This window comes from Polypterus senegalus, chromosome 12 (genome assembly GCF_016835505.1).
Source record: "Polypterus senegalus isolate Bchr_013 chromosome 12, ASM1683550v1, whole genome shotgun sequence".
Lineage (NCBI taxonomy): Eukaryota > Metazoa > Chordata > Cladistia > Polypteriformes > Polypteridae > Polypterus > Polypterus senegalus.
In genome coordinates this window covers 56,336,178-56,362,820 of record NC_053165.1, presented here as the reverse complement: position 1 = coordinate 56,362,820, position 26,643 = coordinate 56,336,178, and the positions used below count along the sequence as shown (strand labels likewise).

The 26,643-nt window shown below is 38.1% G+C and overlaps 1 protein-coding gene across 20 annotated transcripts in view; it reads right to left on the bottom strand.

Moving 5' to 3' along the window:
• arvcfb (ARVCF delta catenin family member b) overlaps window positions 1-26,643 on the bottom strand; it is a 292,166-nt gene that overhangs the window by 153,949 nt on the left and 111,574 nt on the right. Inside the window, exon 1 of one of the 20 annotated variants that reach the window (XM_039771502.1) lies at window positions 8,516-8,993. The exons of the other annotated variants lie outside the window; for them this stretch is intronic. Within the exon in view, the coding sequence (XP_039627436.1) occupies window positions 8,516-8,536 (21 nt within the window). The 5' untranslated portion in view covers window positions 8,537-8,993. Of the gene's footprint in view, window positions 1-8,515; window positions 8,994-26,643 lie in introns of those variants that run through there. 20 annotated transcript variants of the gene reach the window in all.

The window sequence follows — 26,643 nt, the reverse complement described above, 5'->3', positions numbered from 1 at the left end:
GTCCCCAATACATCTCATTATGTACATGCAAATATTCCATAGTGCAAAAATATCCAATGGTCCCAGACATTTTGGATTAGGGATACTATTAATATATAGTAGGTTTGGGGTTTCCGGCCCGTATACTGTAGAAATATCCACAATAATAAACAAACAAGGTCAAAATATATAAACAGAAATTGCTCATATGCGCAACACCGAAAATGGCGTTGGTGGCCATTTTATAAAGGAGGAGCCGGAAGAGGAGGAATGCTGGGAAGGAACCGTGAGGGAGGATGGGACTGATGACATCAGGAACAATGGCGGAGGAAGGGCGGAAGTAACGTGCTGCGGGAATGAGGCTTATGGTGGCGGAGCGTCTTTTTTCCTGGAAGAAAGCAAAGGAGAAAGGTTAGTACCCCACCACTCCCTGCCGGCGAACGTCTTCCGAAGCGTGTTAAGGTCCGTCCGCGGTCTCCTATTTGCGCGTATATATATACAGTGCATCCAGAAAGTATTTACAGCGCATCACTTTTTCCACATTTTGTTATGTTACAGCCTTATTCCAAAATGGATTAAATTAATTTTTTTCCTCAGAATTCTACTCACAACACCCCATAATGAAAACGTGAAAAAAGTTGACTTTTTGCAAATTTATTAAAAATAAAAAAATTGAGAAAGCAAATAATGAGCACAGTGGCCTCCATCATCCGTAAGTGGAAGAAGTTCAAAACCACCAGGACTCTTCCTAGAGCTGGCCGGCCATCTAAACTGAGCAATCAGGGCAGAAGGGCCTTAGTCAGGGAGGTGACCAAGAACCCGATGGTCACTCTGTCAGAGCTCCAGATGTCCTCTGTGGAGAGAGGAGAACCTTCCAGAAAGACAACCATCTCTGCAGCAATCCACCAATCAGGCCTGTATGGCAGAGTGGCCAGACGGAAGCCACTCCTTAGTAAAAGGCACATGGGAGCCCGCCTAGAGTTTGCCAAAAGGCACCTGAAGGACTCTCAGACCATCAGAAACAAAATTCTCTGGTCTGATGAGACAAAGATTGAACTCTTTGGTGTGAATGCCAGGCATCACATTTGGAGGAAACCAGTTACCGCTCGTCACCAGGCCAATACCATCCCTACAGTGAAGCGTGGTGGTGGCAGCATCAAGCTGTGGGGATGTTTTTCAGCGGCAGGAACTGGGAGACTAGTCAGGATAAAGGGAAAGATGACTGCAGCAATGTACAGAGACATCCTGGATGAAACCTGCTCCAGAGCGCTCTTGACCTCAGACTGGGGCGACAGTTCATCTTTCAGCAGGACAACGACCCTAAGCACACAGCCAAGATATCAAAGGAGTGGCTTCAGGACAACTCTGTGAATGTCCTTGAGTGGCCCAGCCAGAGCCCAGACTTGAATCCGATTGAACATCTCTGGAGAAATCTTAAAATGGCTGTGCACCGACGCTTCCTATCCAACCTGATGGAGCTTGAGAAGTGCTGCAAAGAGGAATTGGCGAAACTGGCCAAGGATAGGTGTGCCAAGCTTGTGGCATCATATTCAAAAAGACTTGAGGCTGTAATTTCTGCCAAAGGTGCATCGACAAAGTATTGAGCAAAGGCTGTGAATACTTATGTACACGTGATTTCTCAGTTTTTTTATTTTTAATAAATTTGCAAAAACCTCAAGTAAACATTTTTCACGTTGCTATTATGGGGTGTTGTGTGTAGAATTCTGAGGAAAAAAATTAATTTAATCCATTTTGGAATAAGGCTGTAACATAACAAAATGTGGAAAAAGAGATGCGCTGTAAATACTTTCTGGATGCACTGTATATATAAAAAAAATAATTATTTCATTTCAAGGATTTGTTTCTAGTGATATAGATGTGTGCTGCCTAGGATTTCTGCCTAACAGTTACTAGACATAAGTTTCATTTCCAAACTTATCTTGAAAAGTGTCTGCTATTGTGAGTTTCATACTATTGTCCAAAAGCACCATTCAAGATTGGCGTGGTGTGAATGAGCATGTTGGCTAGTGTAGTGGCCTAGGCTTTGAGATGGATGGTTTAGTTTCCTCCTTGTTACTGTATGAACCTGATTGAGTCTCTTAATGTACCGGTACCTAGTTGCATAAACAATGTAGTATAATATTATAGGTCTGTATTTAAAAAGCACCACAGGTTGGAGTTCACCATAGTAAGGTACCAATTACAAAGGTTGATTAAGTACACCATAAACTGAACTAAAATCCTTACCATTATAGATGCCAAGCTTGTAATATTTACTTCTAAAAAGAATGAACTTCTGGGATTGATTGTTGAAAAATTATGTTCAGATTTCCTGCTTTGAATACACAGTAAAAATTCTTATTAGCATGCCTCCTTTCAGGAACCTTAGAGCCTGTTGAAATAAACTCCCTCTGAATGTACAAGTTTGAGTGCAAATGGTCCTGTACCAGTTGCCAGGAAGAAGGACTTAGAAAAGGGACTGTGCAGGATGGCTGAGATCTTTAAAACCACTGTTTGTACCCACTTAAATGTGACTACTGGCTTCTCACAAGAACAACATACAAGACAATTTGTTAAGCTGCTGCATTTTCTTGGTCTTTAAATTTAAGGGGTCCACACTACATTCACCTGCACCTAACACTAAAAGGCTAAAGGAATAATACCCTATAATGAATGGCTGAGCAAAGCCACTTGTATGGGATGTAGCACAGTCAGCACATCAGACAACCATTACATTTACCTATGACTGTTACATATATGACATCACCACTTAGCTAATACATTATAACCACATAAGCACATAGATCAAAAACATGTCACATAACAAAAATGCCTGAAAAAAGTAACTATTAGAGACAACTTAAATGAAAAACAAACCAAGAAGACAATTCAAAACATTGTCTTTGGGTGCCATTCAGAACACTACCTTCAGCTCTCTTTACATTTTATATCATATGATACATACAGTAAATATTGTCTGAAAGCTACAAATAGTAATTACACTAGTAATCATTAGAAAATCACTCTAAGATGGTCAAAACCTAACAAAATTACAATGAAGATGAAAATGATCAGCATACTGTATCTACTGAGTTTTTAGAACGGTTTTCATTTTAGCAGGAGTGGAAATGATAAGATAGCCTAAGTTCCATTGTAATGAAAGCAGTGTGCATATGCCTCTGGGAAATTATCTTCACCATGACAGAAATGCATCAGGGGTTAGCTGGAGGAAGTTTGTTGGATTTCATACAAAACTTAGTCACAACTGTTGGCAAAGCTTGAGGATTTTTCTGTGTGACTGCACAATAAACAAGGCACGCACACGGTGCTTCATCTTTCAGCATATGTTCATTCTTATCCCACTGCTAAGTCCTTGACAGAAAGAAATACATTAAAATAAAGGATTAAGAACAAAGTCCAAATGGAAAAGGGTCAGCTGGTCATTTTAATGGCGCAATGACTGAAAACAAAGATGTTCAAGCTGATGTACAATTCCTTGGATGCTTTACGCTGAAAACACTAATGTTATTATGTAGCATATTATTAAATATTTTCTGGCACATAGGTTTAATATATGACTATAGTAGGTAAAAGTGTCAAAAATACAGTATAAGGATCATCAGCCTGAGCTTTCCAATTATGGAAACGTATCAGAAGCAATCAGGGACAGAAAACAGTTTTTGTTCTTCTCTGAGAAGGAAATCTGAACAGAAACATCTTTGCCTCTGTCTTTTCAAAAGGAAGGCAAGCAAAATTCTCCACATCCTGGGTCAAGCAAATTTCAAACAACAGAATGCTGTTGTCATCATCTGATGCTGACAACTGTTCTACATTGACTCAACTCTTTGTAGGTTAAGAGTTGAACTATTCAGAGAGACAGAATACATTAATAGCAAAACACATTGTATCCCTCTGCTGAAATGTATAAAAAAGTCAGATCAGTTAAAGATATGAATGGCACTTTCTGAAAGACCAATAAACATACGCAGATGAATATGCAGATTTGAATAGTACAGACAGACAGACAGACAGACAGACAGACAGACAGACAGATAGATAGATAGATAGATAGATAGATAGATAGATAGATAGATAGATAGATAGATAGATAGATAGATAGATAGATAGATAGATAGATAGATAGATAGATAGATAGATAGATAGATAGATAGATAGATAGATAGATAGACTAAGTAAAGCTATTGAGTCTAGTAAAGAGCCATTTCCAATCAAAACAGCACATATTCCTAGGAGAAAAACCTATCATTAAACACACAAGAATACAATCATTTATAAGGCACTTTCTTTCACTACACTTTTGAGAATTTACAAGACTTGCTCAGTGTCACATTGAGAGTAAAAGATGAGGCCTAAACTCGCAGTTTGAATGTCTTAATCCAAATGCCTGAAAGATGACAGCTGTTCTTTATGATGATGACGAACAGAAAGTGACAAAAATATGCCTGACTCTTTAATTCTGTATTTTAGATATTGTAGACTTAACTGTGATGGGAAATGTGTGGAATTAGGGAGTATGTCAATGTTAAACATTCAAAGATGTGAAGAAGAAAGAACTCACTTAAAATTCCACGATTCCTAACATCAATATATAAAATGCATCACAAAATTAAAGATTAAGGTCATTATAATTTACATGCTGTTTACAGATTATATGGAAGGGCAAATGATATCCTAATTCTTCCACAAGATTACCATTACTTGCTTCTGCCCAAACAATAAATAAGCTCTTTGTGCCAATGTATTGAAGATTCATGATTTCTACTGTCTTAGGTTAAACAGCATTTCCAAAAATACATGGCTGGGTCAGGCACCCTATCAGTCTCAGACGACAGTCTTCTGCAGTTAAAAGCAAAGTCAAAAATATGAGATCAGCTGTTTAACTGAACAAGTCAAGATATCCATTTCAAGCTTTGGCACTAATCCAGGGCAGGGGTCTTTACAATGGAGGATGAGGGAAAAGAAAACAGAAAATGGTCTCTTTACAAATACAGGAAGGTGAGTGCACTTAAATAGCTGGGCTACTAGTGGCACTTGTCTGCACATCTTTAAATTCCAATCCCAGCACTGCTAAGAATCAATCTTAACATCAGAAAACTTGGACTCATTGTTGAAATACCAGAACTGACTGGTGCAGCAGAGGGTTCAAAGGAATTCTGCATTTTAAACTTTCCATCTGTTATCAGGTCAAAGGTGATGGTTAGCATAACCCCCACAGCTGTTTTCCACTACCATCATTAGGATGCAGTACATTTGGGGGTTAATATGGAATAAAAAAAAAAAACAGTTGAAGCTCCAAAATAATGTGTACCATCAATATATGAAGTGAAGTAGGATATCACAATAAGCAATGAAATACAAATAATCTCTAATAAATGGAGATATTCAGATACTGTATTTATGCACCAAAAAAGTTAAAAATAAATTTTACTGCAAAGCTCTTTTTAAAGTGGACTTAATTTGGTTGCTGTCTGTATTGTGTCTTCATGATCTCAATAGGACAGTGTGAGTTCTTCCTTCATGCAGTTCAACTCAATTTAATTTTATTGCTCAAAAAGGGAAATTGTGTTTGCTGGCCATCTTTACCAGAGAGACAAAGACATCACATTAAAAACATACCAAAGAAGACCTCAACCATCACAAACAAACTTCACACACAATATAGCAGTAAATATGATACATATATACATGCAACATATGACCCTATATACTGTATGTATATATTAGTATAAACAAGACTCCAGATCTCCAAGTTAACCCTCTGTGGTTGTGTATGTGGCCCTATGATGAGCTAGCGCTATGGATGGCTCTTGACTTGCACTCAGTGCTGCCTCAGCAGACTCCAGCCCTCCATGACCCTAAAATGAATTTTGTGGGTCTGAGAATGCTGTGTTATGTACAGTTTTATCAATAACAAATTGTTGCTTGAGAATGCACTTTGTCTAATTAAAAACCACTGACCACTCTAAGGATTTGCCCATTGTAAGCCAACATTTTGAAATTAGGACATAGATAATCAATAGCAAATTTCAGCCCTCATACTGAAACAGTCAACAGTCTAAGTGTCAAAATGCAGCTGGAGAAGGCATGCATGTGAAAGAAAGAGAAAGGTTTATAAATATCCCATAACTCTAATAACAAAAAGGGCGAACAGGAGAACATTTTGATTCATGCAGACTGCTTCAGGAGGCCATTGACAGCCATTCAGCTATGGACATCAGCAGTCAGGAAGGGGAGGGGGTGTCTAAATTTAAGGATTCAAACTAACAAGACAAAGAAACACTGTGCATGTCTGTGGGAAACATGCTCCCCCACAATCCCACCTGCCAGTTACACCAATATGCAAGGCATGCTGTACACACCCTAGGAAGTTTTACTACTTAAAAAACAATCAGGCAAGCAGGCAGTGTGGCCCTAGTGGTTAAGGAGTGGCCATTCTGCCTTCACCACTACCTCACTGTGAAAAGCGGAGCTAGTCATTTAGCTTCTCACCACATTAACTGTACAGACATAAAATAAATTTGTTATATCAAAACCTGTAAAGTACTTAGGATAGTGACCATTATGAATATACATTACATAAAACGGTACCACACTTTCTGTAGTAAAATTAAACAGCTGAACGGAGAACCTGGGTGTTACAAGTCACTATGCATAAAAATGTCAACTACTGTAAAGAAATAAATGCAAGATAACTGCTCATGAAGCTCTCTCCCCAAGTGTTCCTTTATGGCTATGTAAAAGGGAGGACTTTCTGTTTTGGGTTTAATCAAATTGACAAGTAGTCACAAAAAATAATAGAAATTTAAACAGCAGACTTTAAAAAGTGACAGGGCTATGACAGAAAAAATTAAAATAAATTAATAAAAAATGAGACAGCCAAGATTCCTACATCCCACTCCTACTGCTAAAAAGCACAAGTGACCGTAATGTTACTTGGCCCTCTTCCTTCTGCACAACAGCACAAACACGCAATCATTTCCTTACCAGATAAAATCATCAAGAAGGAAATTGCACAGGTCTGCAGGGATCAAATGTTTACAGAATCCCAGACACACTAATCACCTTGCGGATAAAGCTTGCTGTCTCCTTATAACCCATCTGAACTCTGAGGATGCCCATTTGAGCATGACCACAGTGACTGTTTTATTTATGATTCACCTCTTTAAAGAAATAACACTATGACAGAACACAGACAAATCCTTCCTCCCTTTCCTCTCTTATTCTTGTACCCTCACTAAACATGTCTCAGGCACTGCAGATTGAGAAAAGATGCTCTACACCTTACACATGTGATCAAATAGGACTTTAGGAAACTTGAACTCATTTTGGCTGGAAGGAAAGTTGAGCCCACTGTACAATTGCCCTTTTGCCACTTTAAAGCATTCTGCCTTTGTTGATACTGCGTATTGTTCTTGTAAAAAAACAATAGCTTACAATTCTGATATGCCTGGAGAGCTCTGACACAAAATACTGGTCTCAGGAGGAGTGCTGCACTAAGCTATTAGCAGATCCTCCTACTTCCAAAGTCAAGTCAAAAGTGTTCAAGCAGGCCAGCCTGATGCAGAATGATTTTTTTTCTCCTGACACAAGGCACTTTGGCAGATAAAATGACATCTCCCGATCATTGAGATTAGAAACAAGGCTAAACTCACAATCTAAGATGGTTTCCCAGGCTCTTGTTATCTCTTAGCAAGATTACAGCAATTGTCTTTTAAAGGTCCTGCAGAAGTGTTAGCAAATATGATCTGAAACAAGTGAAATGGCAATCTACCCATCAACTACTTGAGATAAATTGATTTGCAAAGTGCTTCAAAATCCTTTTAAAGATGTGGCTACTACCTATCTCCTGTCTACCCTAATAAACCTATAGACTCAAACAAACTTGTGATCACTACCTTCTCTGTGCCCCAAAGCCATACTCACTGGGCTGTCTGTACTAAGTAAGTCATAATATTAAAACAGAGGTTGAACAGAGGTGACTGTAAAAGCCTCATTTTATAATGATAACCTGTGAAACATTGCCTTATCCTTTTTGTATATGATGTTGGTGTCTTTACAGTAATATCTAAGTCTCTTCTTCTGTAAACTCAATACTGTGTCTGATTAATCATAAACATCACTGTAATGATGTAAATTACTAAACAGTAGAGCTTACTATGAAATACTGATTGATTTACTGATGAGCTCCATTCACCTGACAAGACTAAGTGCAGGTGTCTAGAGCACGTCTCACGTGCCAAGGCAGATCCAGGTGTCAGGAGTGCTTTTCATTGTGTGGATACCAGGCATTATAGTACAATAGTACATACTATACTAGAGTAAAAAATACTTTGAAAACACTATTTTGTCATTTTTACCCCTCACTGGTTCAAACACACAATTCAACGTGGAAACTCTGTCCTGATTGACAAATCTCTGTTTTCCTTTAATACATAATTTGCGTTAGGTACATATTTCCCATGCTGTAAGAACAGAAAGAGGAATACAAAGAAATATCAAGAGCTAAGGTACCAACCTGTTTAACTTCTGCAGGCATTGACACTGTTCCTTGTTCTTCACTAGATACGTTAAATACCAAATTATAGTTTGGACAACCGGCTTTATATATTTCTGCCTTCACTACAACACAGTCATTTTCTTTCCGCTCAGAGGCGGAAAGAAATTATTTCCAAAGACCCAAATGGCTCCAAAAAGGTCTGATATGTGTGTTCCTCCTCCTATTTTAGGTCCATTTATTGTTGATCTTTGAAGGAGAACGAAAGGTTGCCTCCTCCAGTTTACCAGAAAGGATAAAGTAGCTCCAAGGAGTTTTGTATCCAACCTAGCTCCAAAAAAAAAAGTACCAACTGTCCGCACAATACACAGAGAAGTGCAACAAAAGAAAAAAGAAAAATAAGCAAAGGCAGACAAAAGAGAGCCCCCGTTAAGTATGTGCTCCCGTCCTCTTTCTCAAGCAGACTGCCGACACTCTGCACAGAAGAGAGCTTCTCCGTTTGCCGAGCCCCCTCTGACAGACAGCCACAGCTGGAGCGGCACATAAAGCCCCACCCTGAAGGCTCTCAGCATAGTATGTGCGCACACTCACATAAGCTGAAATCATTCTCTGAACTTCCAGCTTCTGTTTCCACTGCCACTGGAAAACACAGCCCTGAAAGCCACTGGTATATTTCTCTTTGGACTAGTTTCCCGCTTTTGGCTGCAAAATAATGGGTAACTGCCATGTTGGGTTATGCACAACCCAAAAATCAGAAGACCAAAGGGAATAACCCTCGCCTGACACCTCCGCACATTGAAAGTGTTGTCCTATTAAATAATTTAGCAGTGCCGCATTGTGCTAGCTGGAATACTTCTCTCTGTGAGATGCGGCACTGAAGTGTGAGAGTGAGTCTAACAAACGTCTCCCAGGTGAATGGCCTGCAGTCCACAACACATCCCCTGCGTTTTTGTCTTTGCCAAGCTACTCATTAACATGACAAATTAGTGGAATGGATGCACACACCGATCAAAGGCTTCAAAATCTTCCTCAAACAGCATCCTTGTGCAAATGTGACTTCTAATTTTACATACAGTGCCCTTCTGCAAACTGAGAAATTGTAACCAGTGTGTACAATGAAGCTATCTCATTAACCAGTGTTCTGCGCTAAGCAGGTGATGTCCAGCACAAAATGGTCAGAGCAAGCCATGTACAAAAGGCAATACCTCATGTTAAATAAAAAGTAAGCATTATTAGGAGTTAGAAGAAACACTTAAATGACATGCTGTAAGGTAGAAGAATTTGTAATGATAGCTATCAGTATAAACTTTACTATTTAAAAATGCACTGTTAACTAACAGTACATTTATTGCATTGCAGCCTGCTCCACACACCTAAACAAGCTGTTCAGCCAATAGATCCACCACACCAAATAAATAAAAACAAAAATGTTTCATGGTATAACCTAACCCAGACAGGAAAATAGAAAAAGGGCTGCAACATTCACATCAAAATAAAAAATATTACAATTTGAATATTCATAACTGAAAATGTCATTTGGTTCCTTTGGATGCTGCTATGCAACATTCTGAACACTATTTTTAGGCTACCATCTAAGGTTGGACATTCACACATCAGGTCTGGTATCAACCAACTCATGTTTTTGGTTGGATAGCTTCTACTTACTGTCAATGGCAACTTTTTCTGTAATGAGAAAGAGTAGCATAATATCTGTCAAAAGCAGGATGGTCTTGTGCCACCATCTTTTCTTTCAGCTGGGAAAGCTAGCTAGCATGTGAATTTCTAATCTCACCTCTCCAGCTGAAAGGGGAGTATGCCTGAAGGTTGATTAATTCCAAGGAATCAGAAATCAATTAAAATGAAATACAACAGCAAGTGGAAAGGTCTGGTAGGACCTTGAAGCCACTGACTAAAGAGAAATAGACCAAAGAAAGGAGGACACACAGAGAGGCTGGGAAGCAGACCTACCCGTTTTTCTTCTGTCAGCATAGAGAGCTCTTTTTGTCATTTGCTGAATACATTACATGACATCTTATAGTTTGTTAAAACAGTTTAATATATTTCTTCTACTATAATACACTTTATTTTTACTGGAAAAGTGTCTGTTGTGAAAGACCACACAATCAATCTATTAGCCATTAGGTCTTCATTTATTGCTTTACTGTGAAAGTGAGGCAGTGTGCAAAGCTCAAATGAACAACTCAGTTTTTTTCTATTTGTGCTTAGTTTAATTGCGAAAAGGACTGAAAATATTATTTCTGTATACGAACAATCCTCCTAATACTAGTGCTGTTGTTCCTTGGATAATACTAGGATGCTGAGGGTTGAAAAGCTCACTGCTGTTCTGTTTTACTATATTGGAAGCTCAAATAAACAAACTTTATTTAATATAGTGCTTTGAATTCTACTGAGCACAATGAAAAGGTACTTTTAGTAGTACAGTGCTGAAATGCAACTGCTTAGAAGCCAACAATTAAGAGACTTACACAGGGTCATGGACGCGAGACAGAAACAGGAACCTTGTTTAACTCCTATAACCTTGGTCAACCGGGAATCATATTTGAAATGAGGAGTAAAAAACAGTGGCACAATACTAAAGATAGTTTGACCAAACAGATCAGTCTTCTTGAAAACTTCTTTTCTGGCCATTGCTTAGCTTTATCAAAGCTAGACTTATGACAAGATGGCAAAGAGGGGTCTACATAACTTATAACGTGTCATAAGATACTAGATAAGGTATTCCAATATTTTTTGTTTTCTGTATTATGACTACAGTGTTATCACACCACCACAAATGAGCGCCAGAAAGCCGATGTGAGAATTCAAAGATAAATTAATGCTAATAAAATGAGCTCATCTGATTAGCTTCTGTTTCTCATAAATACAAAGCATTAAGGCATCTGCTTGAAACTATTTATCAAACTCCATGTGAAGGCCAGAAGTAGAATAAACACTTTGTACTTGAAACCTAACTTTAAAGCACAAAAGTCTAATACGAAGAGTAGGAGGTAGGGCGTTGAGGAGTTCTGTTTGTAAGACGTCTGTTTTTCTGCACCACTGACCTTCTGACCCCACTGAAAAGGAGGCTGGGATTGCAGAGGTCACTACAGGGAATGAAGCACTTGAGATTCATTGTTTGTTGGGATGAAGTTGTGCCGCTGCTGCTGTCATTTACCCAAGAAGCTTAGAAAAAATGAATAACCACCCAAAACATTCACTATTATTCTTCACAGATACCCTCCCCAGATAATCAGCTACTGTACATCCATCTATGTACTCTCTGCTTAAGACAAGAATATAGATGTGTCACATCAAATAAAAAAAAATAAAAAAAAAACTTTTTTTCTTTATAGCTTCACTATGATATATTAGCAGGGGGCTGTTATTGAAAACTTCAGTAGCATATGGAATTGCAGATTGTAGACATGTGTTTAAAAAGGAGTGAATAATCCTCTATTTTATATTATAAGACACATATTTTGGGAATAACCCATAAAGGAAACTGCAAAGTTCCATGAACATACTAGCACATGAAATATATTCTCAGAGTTAACAATCTCAAATAGATGACAGAGAGTTAAGTTTCCATAAAAACTGCAAATATGGCAATGATCCAAACATAATCACCATTTAACAGCATGCCCGTTCTGTAACAGGATCATTTAAACAGTTAACTTATTATGCCTGCACATACTTAAAGAAATTTTTGTTTCTTCGTATATATAAGTCAGACTGACAAGGAGAATCAATGAGTTATTGTTGCTTGTGATCTTCAGCAGGGTTAGCTTTATGTTTCAATCCAGGCTCTGTTTGTCTTGTCTTTATAGAATTTGAATATTTTCCCCTTGGTTTCCTCTAGGTATTCTGATTTTAAACCCAAACAGAAAATACAAGGGTGCTGGAGACTCCAATATAGTCCATGGTAAGTGTGGGTGTATACATGGTAGGGCCTAGTTTCTCCCATGTGTCCAATGTTATTGAAATAGGATCTGTGCAAATCATAGAAGTGACTCTAAACTGGTTTTCTGCAGCTATGAGGCAACACCACTTCCCATAGCTGCACAAGTGTAATACAAAAATCCAAATATGCCTAACTGTGATATTTTAAATCTGGTTCACTTTGATACAATTATTTTCGCAATGACCAAATGGCATTTAAAGTGTGAAACATGTGAAAGCATTGGCCATCTGAGGGAGTTACAAACAGTTTCAGAGTACTAAGCACAAACAGATGAGCAACAAGACGTATTTGATGAAAGGAGTTGCAGAGATCAAACTTTTTCAGACAGCAACTATCCTTTGCTTGTCTGTGAGTTAGGTTTCACTGATGCAAAGCTTCATTTCTTTCTGGACCCAAATTTTACAGTATGACTGCCATGTAGCATTTTCCACAAATTATTTTCTTTGTGTCTTTTTCTGGTATACTACTACTACTACTACCACTACTACTACTAAATATAACCTTAAAAAAAGCATCACTTCACATTGAATGTTCATGAATCAGGACTTGAGATTACAAACAGCAACAGCACTTTTAAATAGCTGAATTTTCATCACCTTTAAATTAAGAAACCACTATGAGCATGTGACATGATTTACAGCCAGCGTAATTCCAAAAACCTACATAATAGTCTGTGGCAAGGAGATTTGTTCTTATGAGACCAGGATACATGACTGGCATAAACACTGCATTATATAGGGTTTTCAATTATTTGGCTCTAATTCTAACACCTGACTGCCGAGTTCCATTAGAGAAGATGAGCAGTTAACCACATATTCCTGTTCCTTTATTTAGGTAAATGCTTGTTAAATGAAGCAGTAAAAGGTGCTATAAACAGGCACCACGGTGGAGATGCCACCTTACACATTACTTTCTGTTTGTAGTTTATACATTCTTACTGTGTCCTGTTTCTGGTTTCTCTGATTTCTGTCTCCATTCAATAAAGTGTTATGTTAAGTTAAAGTGCATCTGCAGTTTGCACTTGTGTGATTAACAGCACCCTGGAATGGCCTAGCATGACATATATCCACATATAGGTGTCAGCTCCTTGTGATCCTGTAATGTAACAATAGGCATCAGTAATCAAGAGTTGGTGATATATAAAATAAGTATTAAAAATTCCACAGTGAACTAAAAATTGAACACATCCAGCCAATACAGAAAAAGTAAAACATTCAACAGCCATGGGACAAAAAGCCATACATCCATATTGCCTTCACACCATTCTCCACACAATCTTTTAAAGTTTCCCAAGAGGCATCACCAGGTGATAAACGCTGCTAATCTGCAGAGGCGCCCCATCGCTGGGGATGCTTAATGACTGCATTTATCTTTGCTACTACAGATGGATAATGTGTTTAATATTCACCCTTTGTATTTTGTTTCTAGCAGCAAATGCTTGAAGACTCAATTTAACAAAACTGTCTTGAGCCAAAACATACAAGTTGTTGCCTCTCCACCTAGACTCATTCCAAGTTTTGACCAATACATCTTATACCTTCCAAAACAAAAAGACTTAACAAAAAACTCTAGTACAATGGAAAAGATGCAACACACTCTTTAATAGAAAAAATTCTTGTGGTTACAGAATCAAGTCCCTCTCCCAGAATGGTCTGTTATCTGAGTAGATGGCAAGTTTATTGTAATGCAGTAGTACAACATGCAGGCTTTAATTCTAGATGTAGGAGTGATTATTTCAAGCCTCCTCTTTCCTGTATAGAAACACTGTGTTTAGGGGTAGCACAGTTTTAGAAGAATGACAGCATTGTAGTAGTTAACACCTGAGAATGGAAGGATGTGAATATTGCCAGAGAATGAGAGCTTCAAAGGTTGTTAAGGTTTTGTGGATACGTCTCTGTGAAACACTTTACTAAAATCACTTTGCCAAGCTCTATGTATCATGCTCTTTATTTATATAATATATTCTTTTTTATATGGATGTGATATCCGGATACTAAAAGCCTAAAACAGACTTCTGTTTTACATGAAAGCTTCTACAGATGCATTTTATTCCTCTGTTTCTACAGTTTTAGTGTTTCTGAGCCTGGAAGACGGGAGAGTCCCGAGGCTTTGGAAAACATCTTGTATCACCCCAGTCCCAAAGGTATCATGTCCTAGTGAGCTGAATGACTTCTGGCCTGTCGCTCTGACGTCACATGTGATGAAGGCCATGGCGCAGCTGCTGCTTCACCACCTGAGGCCACAGGTCCGCCACACCCTCGACCCTCTGTAGTTCGTATACCAGGAGAAGGTGGGAGCGGACGATGCCATCACCTACATGCTACACCGATCCCTCTCCCACTTGGACAGAGGCAGTGGTGCTACAAAAATTATGTTTCTGGATTTCTCTAGCACCTTCAAAACCATCCAACCTCTGCTCCTCAGGGACAAGCTGACAGAGATGGGAGTAGATTCATACCTGGTGGCATGGATTGTGGAGTATCTTACAGACAGACCTCAGTATGTGCGTCTCAGGAACTGCAGGTCTGACATTGCGGTCAGCAACACAGGAGCACCGCAGGGACTATACTTTCTCCGGTCCTGTTCGGCCTAAATAGATCGGACTTCCAATGAAACTCGGAGTCCTGACACGTGCAAAAGTTCGCTGACGACACTGCTATCGTGGGCTGCATCAGGAGTGGGTAGGAGGAGTATAGGAATCTAATCAAGGACTTTGTTAAATGGTGTGACTCAAACCACTTACACCTGAACACCAGCAAAATAAAGGGGCTGGTGGTGGATTTTAGGAGGCCCAGGCCCCTCATGGACCCCGTGATTATCAGAGATGACTGTGTGCAGAGGGTGCAGACCTATAAATACCTGGGAGTTTAGCTGGATGATAAATTGGACTGGACTGCCAATACTGATGCTCTGTGCAAGAGAGGACAGAGCCAACTATACTTCCTTAGAAGGCTGGCGTCTTTCAACATCAATAAGATGCTGCAGATGTTCAATCAGACCGTTGTGGTGAGCGCCCTCTGTGCTGGGGAGGCAGCATAAAGAAGAGGGACACCTCACGCCTGGACAAACTGGTGAGGAAGGCAAGCTCTATTGTAGACATGGAGCTGGACATTTTGACATCCGTGGCAGAGCGACGGGCACTGAGCAGGCTCCTGTCAATCAATGAGAATCCACTGCATCCAATAAACACTGTCATCTCCAGACAGAGGAGCAGCTTCAGTGACAGACTGCTGTTACTGTCCTGCTCCACTGACAGACTGAGGAGATCTTTCTTCCCCCACACTATGCGACTCTTCAATTCCACCCGGGGGGGGTAAACATTAACATTATACAAAGTTATTGTCTGTTTTTACATGCATTTTTATTACTCTTTAATTTAATATTGTTCTGTATCAGTATGCTGCTACTGGAGTATGTGAATTTCCCCTTGGGATTAATAAAGCATCTATCTATCTATCTATCTATCAGTTTTGTTTTAACTATTATCTATCTATCTGTTTTGGTGTAATTATCTTTGCTATCTGCACTAGCTGTCTATCAAAACAGCACTCATATTTGGCTTTGCACTACTGTTTTAAAGTAATTTTTCTGTATTGTTGACCTTTTCAGTTTGAAACTATATGATACTTTATATGTTCAGTAAAGCACCTTGTGGTGATGTATTCATTGAAATTTTCCACAGAAAATAAAGACAAACTGTAAAATATTTTGTTTTGGCTCTTGTCTTTTAGGAAACTCAACAGATCTTCATGTTAACTAATTTAATGATCCAATAGATTCTTATTTGATAAGAAATGACACAGACTAGACTACTACTATAGGTTAATTATTTTTAAAGGGTCGTTATTGTCTTGTGTAAGGAAAGCAGTGAAATTCTTACTTACGTACGCTAGTTAACAAGCAACACATCACCATTCTCAAGGATTTAATTGCAAAGCCATTTCTAGATACAAAAGGCAGCAGACTGAGGTACCTTGAGTAGGTTAGCCTAAAATAAACATGGTATAAAAGAAAAAGAGATGAGTCCAACATACAACCAGAAACAGACAAGTGTATTAAAATGAACAAGGTAAATTAAACAGAAATGGCTTTGTTATCCATGTAGTTGTTACAGCATCTCCTGTGACAGTGCCCATCTACCTTGTTTTTCACCCCTCTTTTCCTGTGATGTCACAAAAAAATATTTTCACTCTGTGTCCAATATCTTAATGATGAATCATTCTGAATGTTAGCAGACTTCAAACAAGGAAACAAATGTTCATCAGCATGTTTAATTTGTGGATACTACAAGCTGGGCCTGCTCTATTCAAATGGTAATGATGTTAAATATATATCTGTGGTACAACTCTTACTGCCACCTACAACTTTGTTATTGACAGCAGCGCCTTTCTATTGTCCAAGGCAACCGTCCCTATGTGCATTTAGCAGTATTATAATACTTCCCCTTTGGGACAAATAAAGTATAATTCACCTATTTATCTAACTTTATATTAAAAGTGTGCAGTTTTGATGAAATGTAAACATGACCCACTTAGTTTGTCACAGGAATGAAAGGATTAGAAACAAAAGAAGAAAAGATTCACAGCAAAGAAACAAAGCTTAGCTGCATAAAGAGTTGCCAACATTTGAAATTTACTGTTGGAATAACTCAGTGGGGAGGATACATTCCAACCTTAAAAAAATGTAGCTCACATTATCTTTGAGAAGAGATAAGCTGCCATGGCCTCCAAGAAGTTTCTGTGTTGAAACTAGTGAAGGTCATTTTTTTTGGCCTTATTGTTATAGAGTAACTGCTTACTGCAATACTGGGTGACTGGCCTCATTTTCTATGCATTCTTTTATGTGTAAAACAGATCCTAATCAGCAAGAAATATATGTTGGCCTTACTTCTTGTGCATTTCTATAGCAAAAGTCAAAAGTAGAAACATATAAATAAAGTTCCAAAGCAGATCCACTCAATCTAAAACTTCCAAGCAGAGTAATTCCATCCCTGTCTTCTGCTATCTACCATGCTGCCCTTAATCAAAGTGTCACAGAGTGATGTGCGTCCTGCAAAACTGATTCTGCCCAAATGTAACAAAATGCCTGCTAGATGAGTCAAAGCCAACTATCCACAAAGTTTCAAGGGGTTAAATCAGGCCTCTATGGCAATGTCCATGCATGCAGATCAAAACAGTTAACTCAACTGCTAAAAACAGATTCTAAAGCCAAGTGCAGCCTGTTTCACATTAAAGGCACCTCCAGGTTTGCTGACAGCCTAATACATACCCCTACCATATATGGTCAAGATACACAGATGGGCTAGGATCAGAAACAAATCTATATTTGCATCTACAAAAAAGAAAACCAAACAAATCTAATTGCTAGGCTCCATAAGTTTAATGACAGTGGAATAACTGGATATCAGAAGTTAACTAATGTAAGCAATTATTCAGTCTTAATTAGACCCTGTGCTTTACATTGTTAAACACTACACTTTAAATCTATATATCAGTCAATGAACCCGAGTAAAGTAAACAACGAAATACTAGGAGGAGGCATTATTCATATGAGTAGGGAACAATTTCAGTTTAAAAGAAAAAAGATTTAGGATCAGAAGAAGAATGAGATTGAACAGGGTTTTTTCACCTGGCTGAACTGCCTTGGTCAGGCAGAGACCAATTCAAATTTTGCACCCCACTACAGCACTTGCAAGGGTCATTAACATGACTAATATAAGATGTGTGGTGAAAAATATAAAAGAGAAGTAAATTCTGCCTACAAGTCGCTACACTACCTCTTGGATACAAAAATTCAGTTTTGTCCCTCTGTCATCCCCCACTCCTGAATATTCCTTTTCAAATGTTGTCTGTAAAACTCACACTTCACAGGCAGCTAGATTATTAAACATGACAGATTCTTTATCAACTGATGGAACCTTTGACTGAGGTCAGTCAGCATTCTGTACAACTGAAAAAGCTGACTCCTGCACATTTAGCAAACATTTTTTTAGTTCCACACATCCTTGTGTAGTCCTGAAAGGTTTATTCATCATAACCTCATCTGATGTGAAGAATTAAGTGCAGCATTGTTTTAAGAAATCCACTTCTACAAGTAAAGTAGAAGTTGTGGAAGAATGAGCAAAAATGGGTCTAAGGGATCTGGTCGTATAACTGAGTCTTAAAAGTTCACTGAGACAGACTGCCACGTCTAGCACAAGAAGGTGACAAAAATAACCAAGAATTAAAAATTGTCCCCTTAATATGCTGCACCTCAAGACATGCTAGTATATTAAATCTGTAAAAAAAATCCTTCTAACACATCTCAGTGAAGGTGTGTTATCAGTTTATAGCTGGCAGATTGACGTCACATGGAGCTTGGCAATAGCGACAAATCTAATCAGCAACACTCTTTTGCGGAAGACTTAACAGAGGGAAAACTTGTTAGCAAACCATGGCTTTTCGGTTGTCAGCTAGTAAAAATGTGTTGGCTTGCTAAAAGATGCTGTATAAGGCTCATGATGAAAGTGACCTTTCAGGTTGAAAATTGAGACTACAGGAGAGGAGGGTTGTGTGCCTTTGAAATATCACTAAAAAACTTAATTTACTATAATTGTGTTTGTTTGCTCTGTATTGCTTATTATTATTTTTAATTATATCTATTCAGTTTCATAAAAACTTTATCTTGGTAAATAAATTATTACGTGGTATCTTAAAATGAGTTTAGACATGAAATATTGTGAACAAATTATCTTTTACAATTGCTAAACATTAAAACAGGTAAAACTTGGCATAAATCAAAAAATGTGAAAGCATTTCATAAGTCACAAATATCCCTACATCGTCCTCTACTGTAGTGTCTATTTCTGTTTATTATGCTGTAATGTACAGCACTCTCCTGGGAGCCATAAAATGTGCAGAGACCTTTACTGATTCCATCAAATCAATTTTTATTCAAGGCGGCAGACCTTATACTAAAGTAAAACACAAACAAGGACAGTGATTTCCAAGAATGTGCCTTAACAATACAGTGTGTGACCTGGTACAGCATGCTCCCAGTATTATCCTAAAAGCCACAATACAGTATGTGAGTGTTGCCTAAGCCCACTCCTGATGTGCAAGGATGAGACTAATAATTTAAAGCTGTATTGAAAAGCTTTGTTTTACATTTTTAGGGTTAATAGCTTATTTTGAGGATTCTTTGCTGAATAGTGTGCATGATCCTAACTTACTCAATCAAGTTTCTTTCTGAGTGAGCTGAGAAATTATCTACAGTTGTCTGACACTGTCCACTAGAGATAAGACTATGGCTTATTAACTTCAGCTATAGCACGAAAACCTTGTGACGTAAAGGAAGTGAACTAAAATGGACACAAATAAATTAATAAAAAAAGAGAACATGTTAATCCTTCAAGATCTTTCATAATGTGAAAGCAGAAGAGGTTGAGGTAATTTGATATGACCCCTGGGATTCATTTAACAGTGCCCTCAATTTGGATCCTTGAATGGGCACTAATAATGGAGGACTAACCCTTCACCATTACCCTTTCAGTTATAAAAACAGTTTTGTAATCCTAAGGAGCAATTTTTTTAAACAAGTGTAAGGCAAGATATTTTATTGCTATATGTAATTTGCTAGATTAATGTCTAGATTTTAGCATTGTGCATTAAAGGAATACTCCACTCAAAAAAGTATATTTTTTTATGTTACTTACCCTGTGCAGTTTGTACAGGTGGCTAAGAAAAAATTTTAATCTCCTGTTGTCATTCAGAATGAAACAAAAAAACATTTATTATAACAGAACCCAGTGATGGCTAATGGTGTACAATGGCAAACAGTGTGAGAAATGTCCACAGAAAAAAGAAAATCTTACAATACTTGTGTTTTATAATCCATGTGCCAGTTATCCAATCATATCCTCAAAACACATGCATTTAAAATGAATCCACTGATTGAATGTCAACTAAAAGAAAACCCGCAAAAAAAGAAAGTTCAAGCATATTCATACTACACTACAGCCTTAATAGTGATAGAAAAAGAGGAGCTTAACATTATTAATACTGTATTATTATCATTTTTCTTTTAATTTAGTAATTTAAGAACAGAAACATTGGATTTACCGTTTTAGACATTGTAACTCATTTATTTATAAGCCCTACTACAGTAAAGTGAATTGGTATGACACCAATGTTAAAGATTAATTGATTCAGTGGTTAAATAACGTAGGTTAACAGCTCAATAAAACAATGTTGGAAATTATACCATGTGTGCAATTCATTTTTAAGCTAACACATATTTTGCTTGATGAAGTTTTTAGAAGTAGGTATACATTTTCTCTATCATACAGTAATTCTTGCTTTTAAATGGGCTCATACTGAACAGTGGCTTTTCTCACAAGGCTGCATATATCATCTATAGGTAATATAGCCTTTTGCTTTTTCTATTACAAAATAAATTGTTCTTCCTTTAATGTGTGCAGGGTTTTACGTTGCAACTTTACAACTGAATGCATATGACTTTTGGAATGCATTGGACTAAATACAGGGCTCCAGGAGAGGATTTAAGCAATCTGAAAAAATTATCCATCTTATATATGAATGCACTCTGAATGCACTATGTTCCACTGCAAGACAGTGGAAAACTGATCTGTTTTCTAATATTAAATAACTATTATTAGAATTTTAAAAATACATCCATCTACATATTACAGGACAAATCTTTTGGATAATTATGTGTTTAATATGGCAGCATTACATAAGGCCTGAGGTGGTGCTGCTGAAACCCTGGCCTGGATTATCTATCCAGTCTTAACACTTGCTAGTATTTAGTCAGCTGCATGCTACTTTTCTTTTAGTCTCCCTTTGATTCTATCATTTTTTTACCCTACAAGAGTACACTTTTATCCCATCTGAACTATACACATGCTCATTTCAAAATGGCAGAATTTAGGTTAATGGGCAGTTGTCTTACAAATACAGTGCCAGGATCTCCTGATGGACATTTGTATGTTGACTGTACATTCCACCCATGACTGCATTGGTTTCTCTCTGGACAGTCCACTTTTCTAACCTACCGCTTCAAAGAAATGTTCATTTCACTTGTTTTTCTAAAATAAGTATGCCCTCTGATTGACTGTTGAACCACCCAGGGCTGACTCCTGTGATTACTATATTAGGCCATATGTAGCTGAAATAAGCTCCTATCCCACCTTTTGTGATTTATGTTAACTGCTAGTTTTTCCTTTTGCCTCCGTAGAACCTTAGGAAGCTAGGGTGAAAAAATTTGGGAATCAAAAAGAAATCTTCACATTTTTGGTAGAAATTGATACTTTGTAAGGCACCATTACAATGATTTTAAAATATAGCTATTTTTACCCTACTGTCCTCCTCATAAAATCTCTTATCTAATCCTTAATTAATCATGTTCAAATGGTAAGAAGTTATTAGAGAAACATTTGCAATTGTGGTAGTGCATATGAAACTTGTTATTCAGTGCAATACAGCAAGTGAAATTGTCTTTCTCTGGGCTACAAGAGGGTAGTATTCATAAAGTTCAGCTCTGTGTTTAAAAATGGCCAAAACAAAACCACTTTCTCTAGAAACAAGTCAGCATAATGTTGCATGTGAAATGAAGATTATTCCATGTGGCAGATAGAGAAGAAACTTAACATTTCATGCAAAAATACCCTCTACATCTCTTGAGAGAAGAGGGCAAATTTCATCTAACTAGGATTAAAAAAAGAAGTGGAAGGCCCAGTTGCACAACCGGGTTAGTACATCAGAGTGCCTTACAGGTACTCATTTGGCTGGTACACACCAAATCCCAGTGTCACCTGCAGCTGGGAATACTACTGTAAGCGGAAAAGGACATGGTACAAAGTGCTGTACACATTATTCAGGTTAAGCTCTGTCGGCCTTTTCCATTAAGCCTCATGTGCAATTTTACTATTCTTTAAAATTTAATGCCATGAGTGGTCTTGAGTTAAGTAGGAGTTACCTCAGAAAATTATAAATCAATTCCACTTTCTGAAGTAGCTGTCATGAAGTATCACACTGCTCCAATAACCAACACCATAAATACACAATCATTTCTGCTGAACATATTTACCTCATAAATGTTGCAAGTAAGTGGCGCAGTGGGTAACACTGCTGCCTGGCAGTTAGAAGACCTGGGTTCACTTCCCAGGTCCTCCCTGCATGGAGTTTGCATGTTCTCCCTGTGTCTGCGTGGATTTCCTCTGGGTTTCCACAGTCCAAAGACATGCACGTTAGGTGCACTGGCAATCCTAAATTGTCCCTAGTGTGTGCTTGGTGTGTGGGGGGGTATGTGTGTGTGTGCCCTGCGGTGGGCTGGCGCCCTGCCTGGGGTTTGTTTCCTGCTCCTGTGTTGGCTGGGATTGGCTCCAGCAGATCCCCATGACCCTGTAGTTAGGATATAGCGGGTTGGATAATGGATGGATGCTGCAAGTAAAAGCAATAGTTGATGTTTAATCAATTACATATTTGTTAAGTGACTAGCAAAAGAGCAGAAAACTTTAATAAACAGTTATATTTAAAAATGTTTAATTTTCCCACAGTTTTATCTTCAGTATGACTGCTATAAAAACAAAAGTGCAGAGGGATACTGTATCAGCAAAAATGATTTCAGACTGAAAACCATCCATCTAATAATTTGTGTAGAACACTCAGTTTTGATGGATTGTTATAAACAGGCTTCTGCATCTCACGTGCAGCTCTAAGCTGAGCTATGTAGTTGCCAAGTGACGGAGTATCTTGCTATATGATTACAGAAGTGCATTTGGTTACACGAACTTTAAGAGAAAGAAATGCTGTGGCCGCTCCAGGCTGACTTGGCAGTCCTCCCAGTCCTGGCAGCTGACTGCATTCCTAAACCAAGAGCTTCTTTTTTATTTATTTATTTTTTAGTAGAATATGAATTGTATTACAGTGGAGTAAAAACAATAAAGCATAGTCCTTTCTGACAACCAACACACTGGTGCTATGGATAGAAAATAATAACCTGAATGAAATGGGGACACCACTATAAGGCTTGCACTCCCAAACATTGATGACTTCTTTTAATTTCATTAAGTTTCCATGAACTTAGATTTACAGCACAAAGATGCCAGGAAAAGGTGTGAAAAAGCTACAGGTAATTAGATCAAAAATGCAGATTCCCGCTTATAACAAGGTACTTTACATAACACATAACAGCACAGAGTCTGTATAATAATGCTTCATTTTCTGTCTGCCATAGCTGGCAAACTAAGAAATGGCAACTGATGCACCACACCATACAAAATAAATAACCAAATAAAAATTTCCACAGTTCTTGAATTCAAAAGCCCCAAGATAAGACCTGACTTTTGAAGGCTATAGCCATGGCATTTGCTATTTAAGGTGCTGTTAAAAGCCACCCCAAATGCCTCTTACATCCCTTTACTTGAGAATACCAGAACACCAAGGACAAACCACAGCAGTTAGTATGCAGCACACTAAATACAAAAACATCTCCACTGTTTAACTCAAAGCTTCCCCCATTCTCTGACTTTTCTCCTTGTTCTTTTTTGTGGTGGTTTAGCCACACAGTAAAAAAATACAAAAGAAGACAGAAATGGACAAATCACCTTTTCTCATCTTACTTACTTGCTTATCCACATTGTGTAACTTTTATTTCAAACATACTGTATGTTCATTGAGGCTAGAGATTTGAGAAGAGACCAATGTGCACTGAACAATAAATAAATATCCTCCTCCCCTTGATTTCAAGATTCCATGCCATTGTAAATGTTGCACTGCTCCTCATATTGTTGTGCAGGATGCTCCTGTTTCACAAAGACCACCATCAGCTCTTTTGGTTTGTATTACCTGTTAGTGGCTTTATGACCACTGCACAACACGTTGACATTTACCATGCCTGCTAAAGTGCTCATGAGCAAAAGTCATGATATGCAATTATGGCTGTGAACTGATGTGTTTCCTTGTTCTTTTCCCTTCCCATGGAAATCCATCTTAAGAAATGTACCCATGTGTGCATTTCACAGTGTGGTTAACTACAAAAAGGCTTTTTATGAGAAAACTAATCAAATCCCAACTTTCTGATCTTGCCATGCAAAACAAGACTTTGATGGACACTTGAGCACATGTCTCGCTTCATTTGCACCCCTTTATCCCACATGTAGCTTTAAGCTTACAAATGGAAATCATTAAAAAGGGCAAGGTGATTAATTGGCTGATACATTCTAAAGCCTAAAACTGCCCACAGTTACACAAAAGCCAACAACACCTCACGCCAGTCAGGCCTAATCTCATTTTCACAAATGGTTTTCATTAAACATGCACTCCTGCCCAAATATCCAGCTTTTGTAAATTGAATGTATATGCACATGAAGGGTCAAGAGGCTGCATTCTTCCAGAAATGCACGGCAGGCAATGAAATCCATACCATACCTAAGATATGCACAACTACTACTCTGTCAAGTATCAGAGTGCCTCTTTTCAACTGAATGATGTTTAGGCTAGAATGCTTTCGAAGCCTGAAAGACGAGCATGCGCCTCTCAGCAGCCATGAACAAAGACAAACTATACCCTTAACAAGGGCTATGGTGCACCAAATGACATTGGAAAAGCAAATTATTGCAACTGACTGTAATGGAGCAAATGAGAGACAAGATACTGCACAAGGCATACTCATCTAGCATGAAAAGTACTGAGGTTATAGCTTTGCTGCTGATCTGTCAGCTCTTCAATAGCACTAGAATGTTTTTAAGAGCTGAGAGCAATATTCAAAAATAGGTACATGCTACCTGTGATATCAGTTAATCAGTCTTTGGAACATGGAGACAAGTAGGTGGAAAAACCCCAAATGTTCTACACAGGAAGGCAGAGTATTTTACAAAGGTATATGAAAAAAAAAGAGGCAACTAAACAAGAAAGTGGTGAGTAGAGTCTAAAGAAAAGTTTAAAGTTGGATTGCAAACATTGAGACACTGGTGGCAAAGTTCATGGACAAACTGAGAAAAGCTGGCCTCTCACTGAGAAGAAGCAAATGCGGCAGGCCATCTTGTTATATGAAGTACCCAAAGTGTAAAGCAGACTGACAGAAGAAAAAAAAACAAACTTAAAACGACCACCTTTAATTGAAATGGAAAAAAGCCTCCCACTCTACAGAGTACCTGTCCAAATCATTTAACTTGTGAGATGGTAATCTGATGAATTGGGAGTCAAGATGGCAACTTTTGTGAAAGGAAAGTGTAAGAAACTATTTCAGCTCTGTCTGTTTTAACACCTGATTGATGGAGTTACTGCGCAAGCGTCAGTAGGATCACTGTTAAGGCTGCCTTTTATATTTATTTTACTCTGTAAAGAGCAGCTTCTGCATCATTTTGTTCGATTTCCAGATTGGACAAAAGTCAAGAAAGATCAATGACGGAAAGAGTACCAAGACTATTCAGACGTACACCGACCACCTGACAAAACTAGGGAGCTACAGTTGTCCAGTAAAGCAATACAAAACTGGAAAAGACTTAAATGGCAAACTCAGACTTCAGTAAACTCAGCTGCCTAAGAGTCTCAGCCAAGATTTGCTGCTTTCAGTTGAAAACTACACTAAACGTTAACCCGAACACCAAGCAAACAGTGAATATACAGCAGGACTTGTTATTCTAGCTCACTGCAAAAGACACTGATGTATGGAGAAGAGAACAAAAAATAATATAAACAAAAAGTTAAAAGCAAACAAGGCACCCCCAGCATGCATTATCTAGAGATACTTGATTTATGTGTCCTTCAATAAATCCAGCACACAGGAGAAAATGCATTGTTTCATTTGTCATTACTCCCTCCCTCCCATTGGCAAAGAAAAGCATTACACTATGTTATTTAGAACGAAGACAGGATTAATTTTTCCTGCAATGAGATTTCCTTCCATACATTATGTTCTATTGCCTTACAACAATATAAATCCTAAACTTTAAGAATGAGGGAGCTCTTTAAAGCCTGTAAATCACACCACTTTCTGCTGCAAATTTATGCCAGGTCCAATCTGACCATGAGCAACCTTTAGTGAAAAAGATAGAGACACAGTTAATAAGCAGACAAACCCCAGCGTATCGAATGAGCTCAAAACTAACTGCAAATTTTATGTGCACTTGGTGGCAGCCTAGTTAAGCTTGTTCAACTCACAGAAGATGTGCTGCCCCAGGCTGATC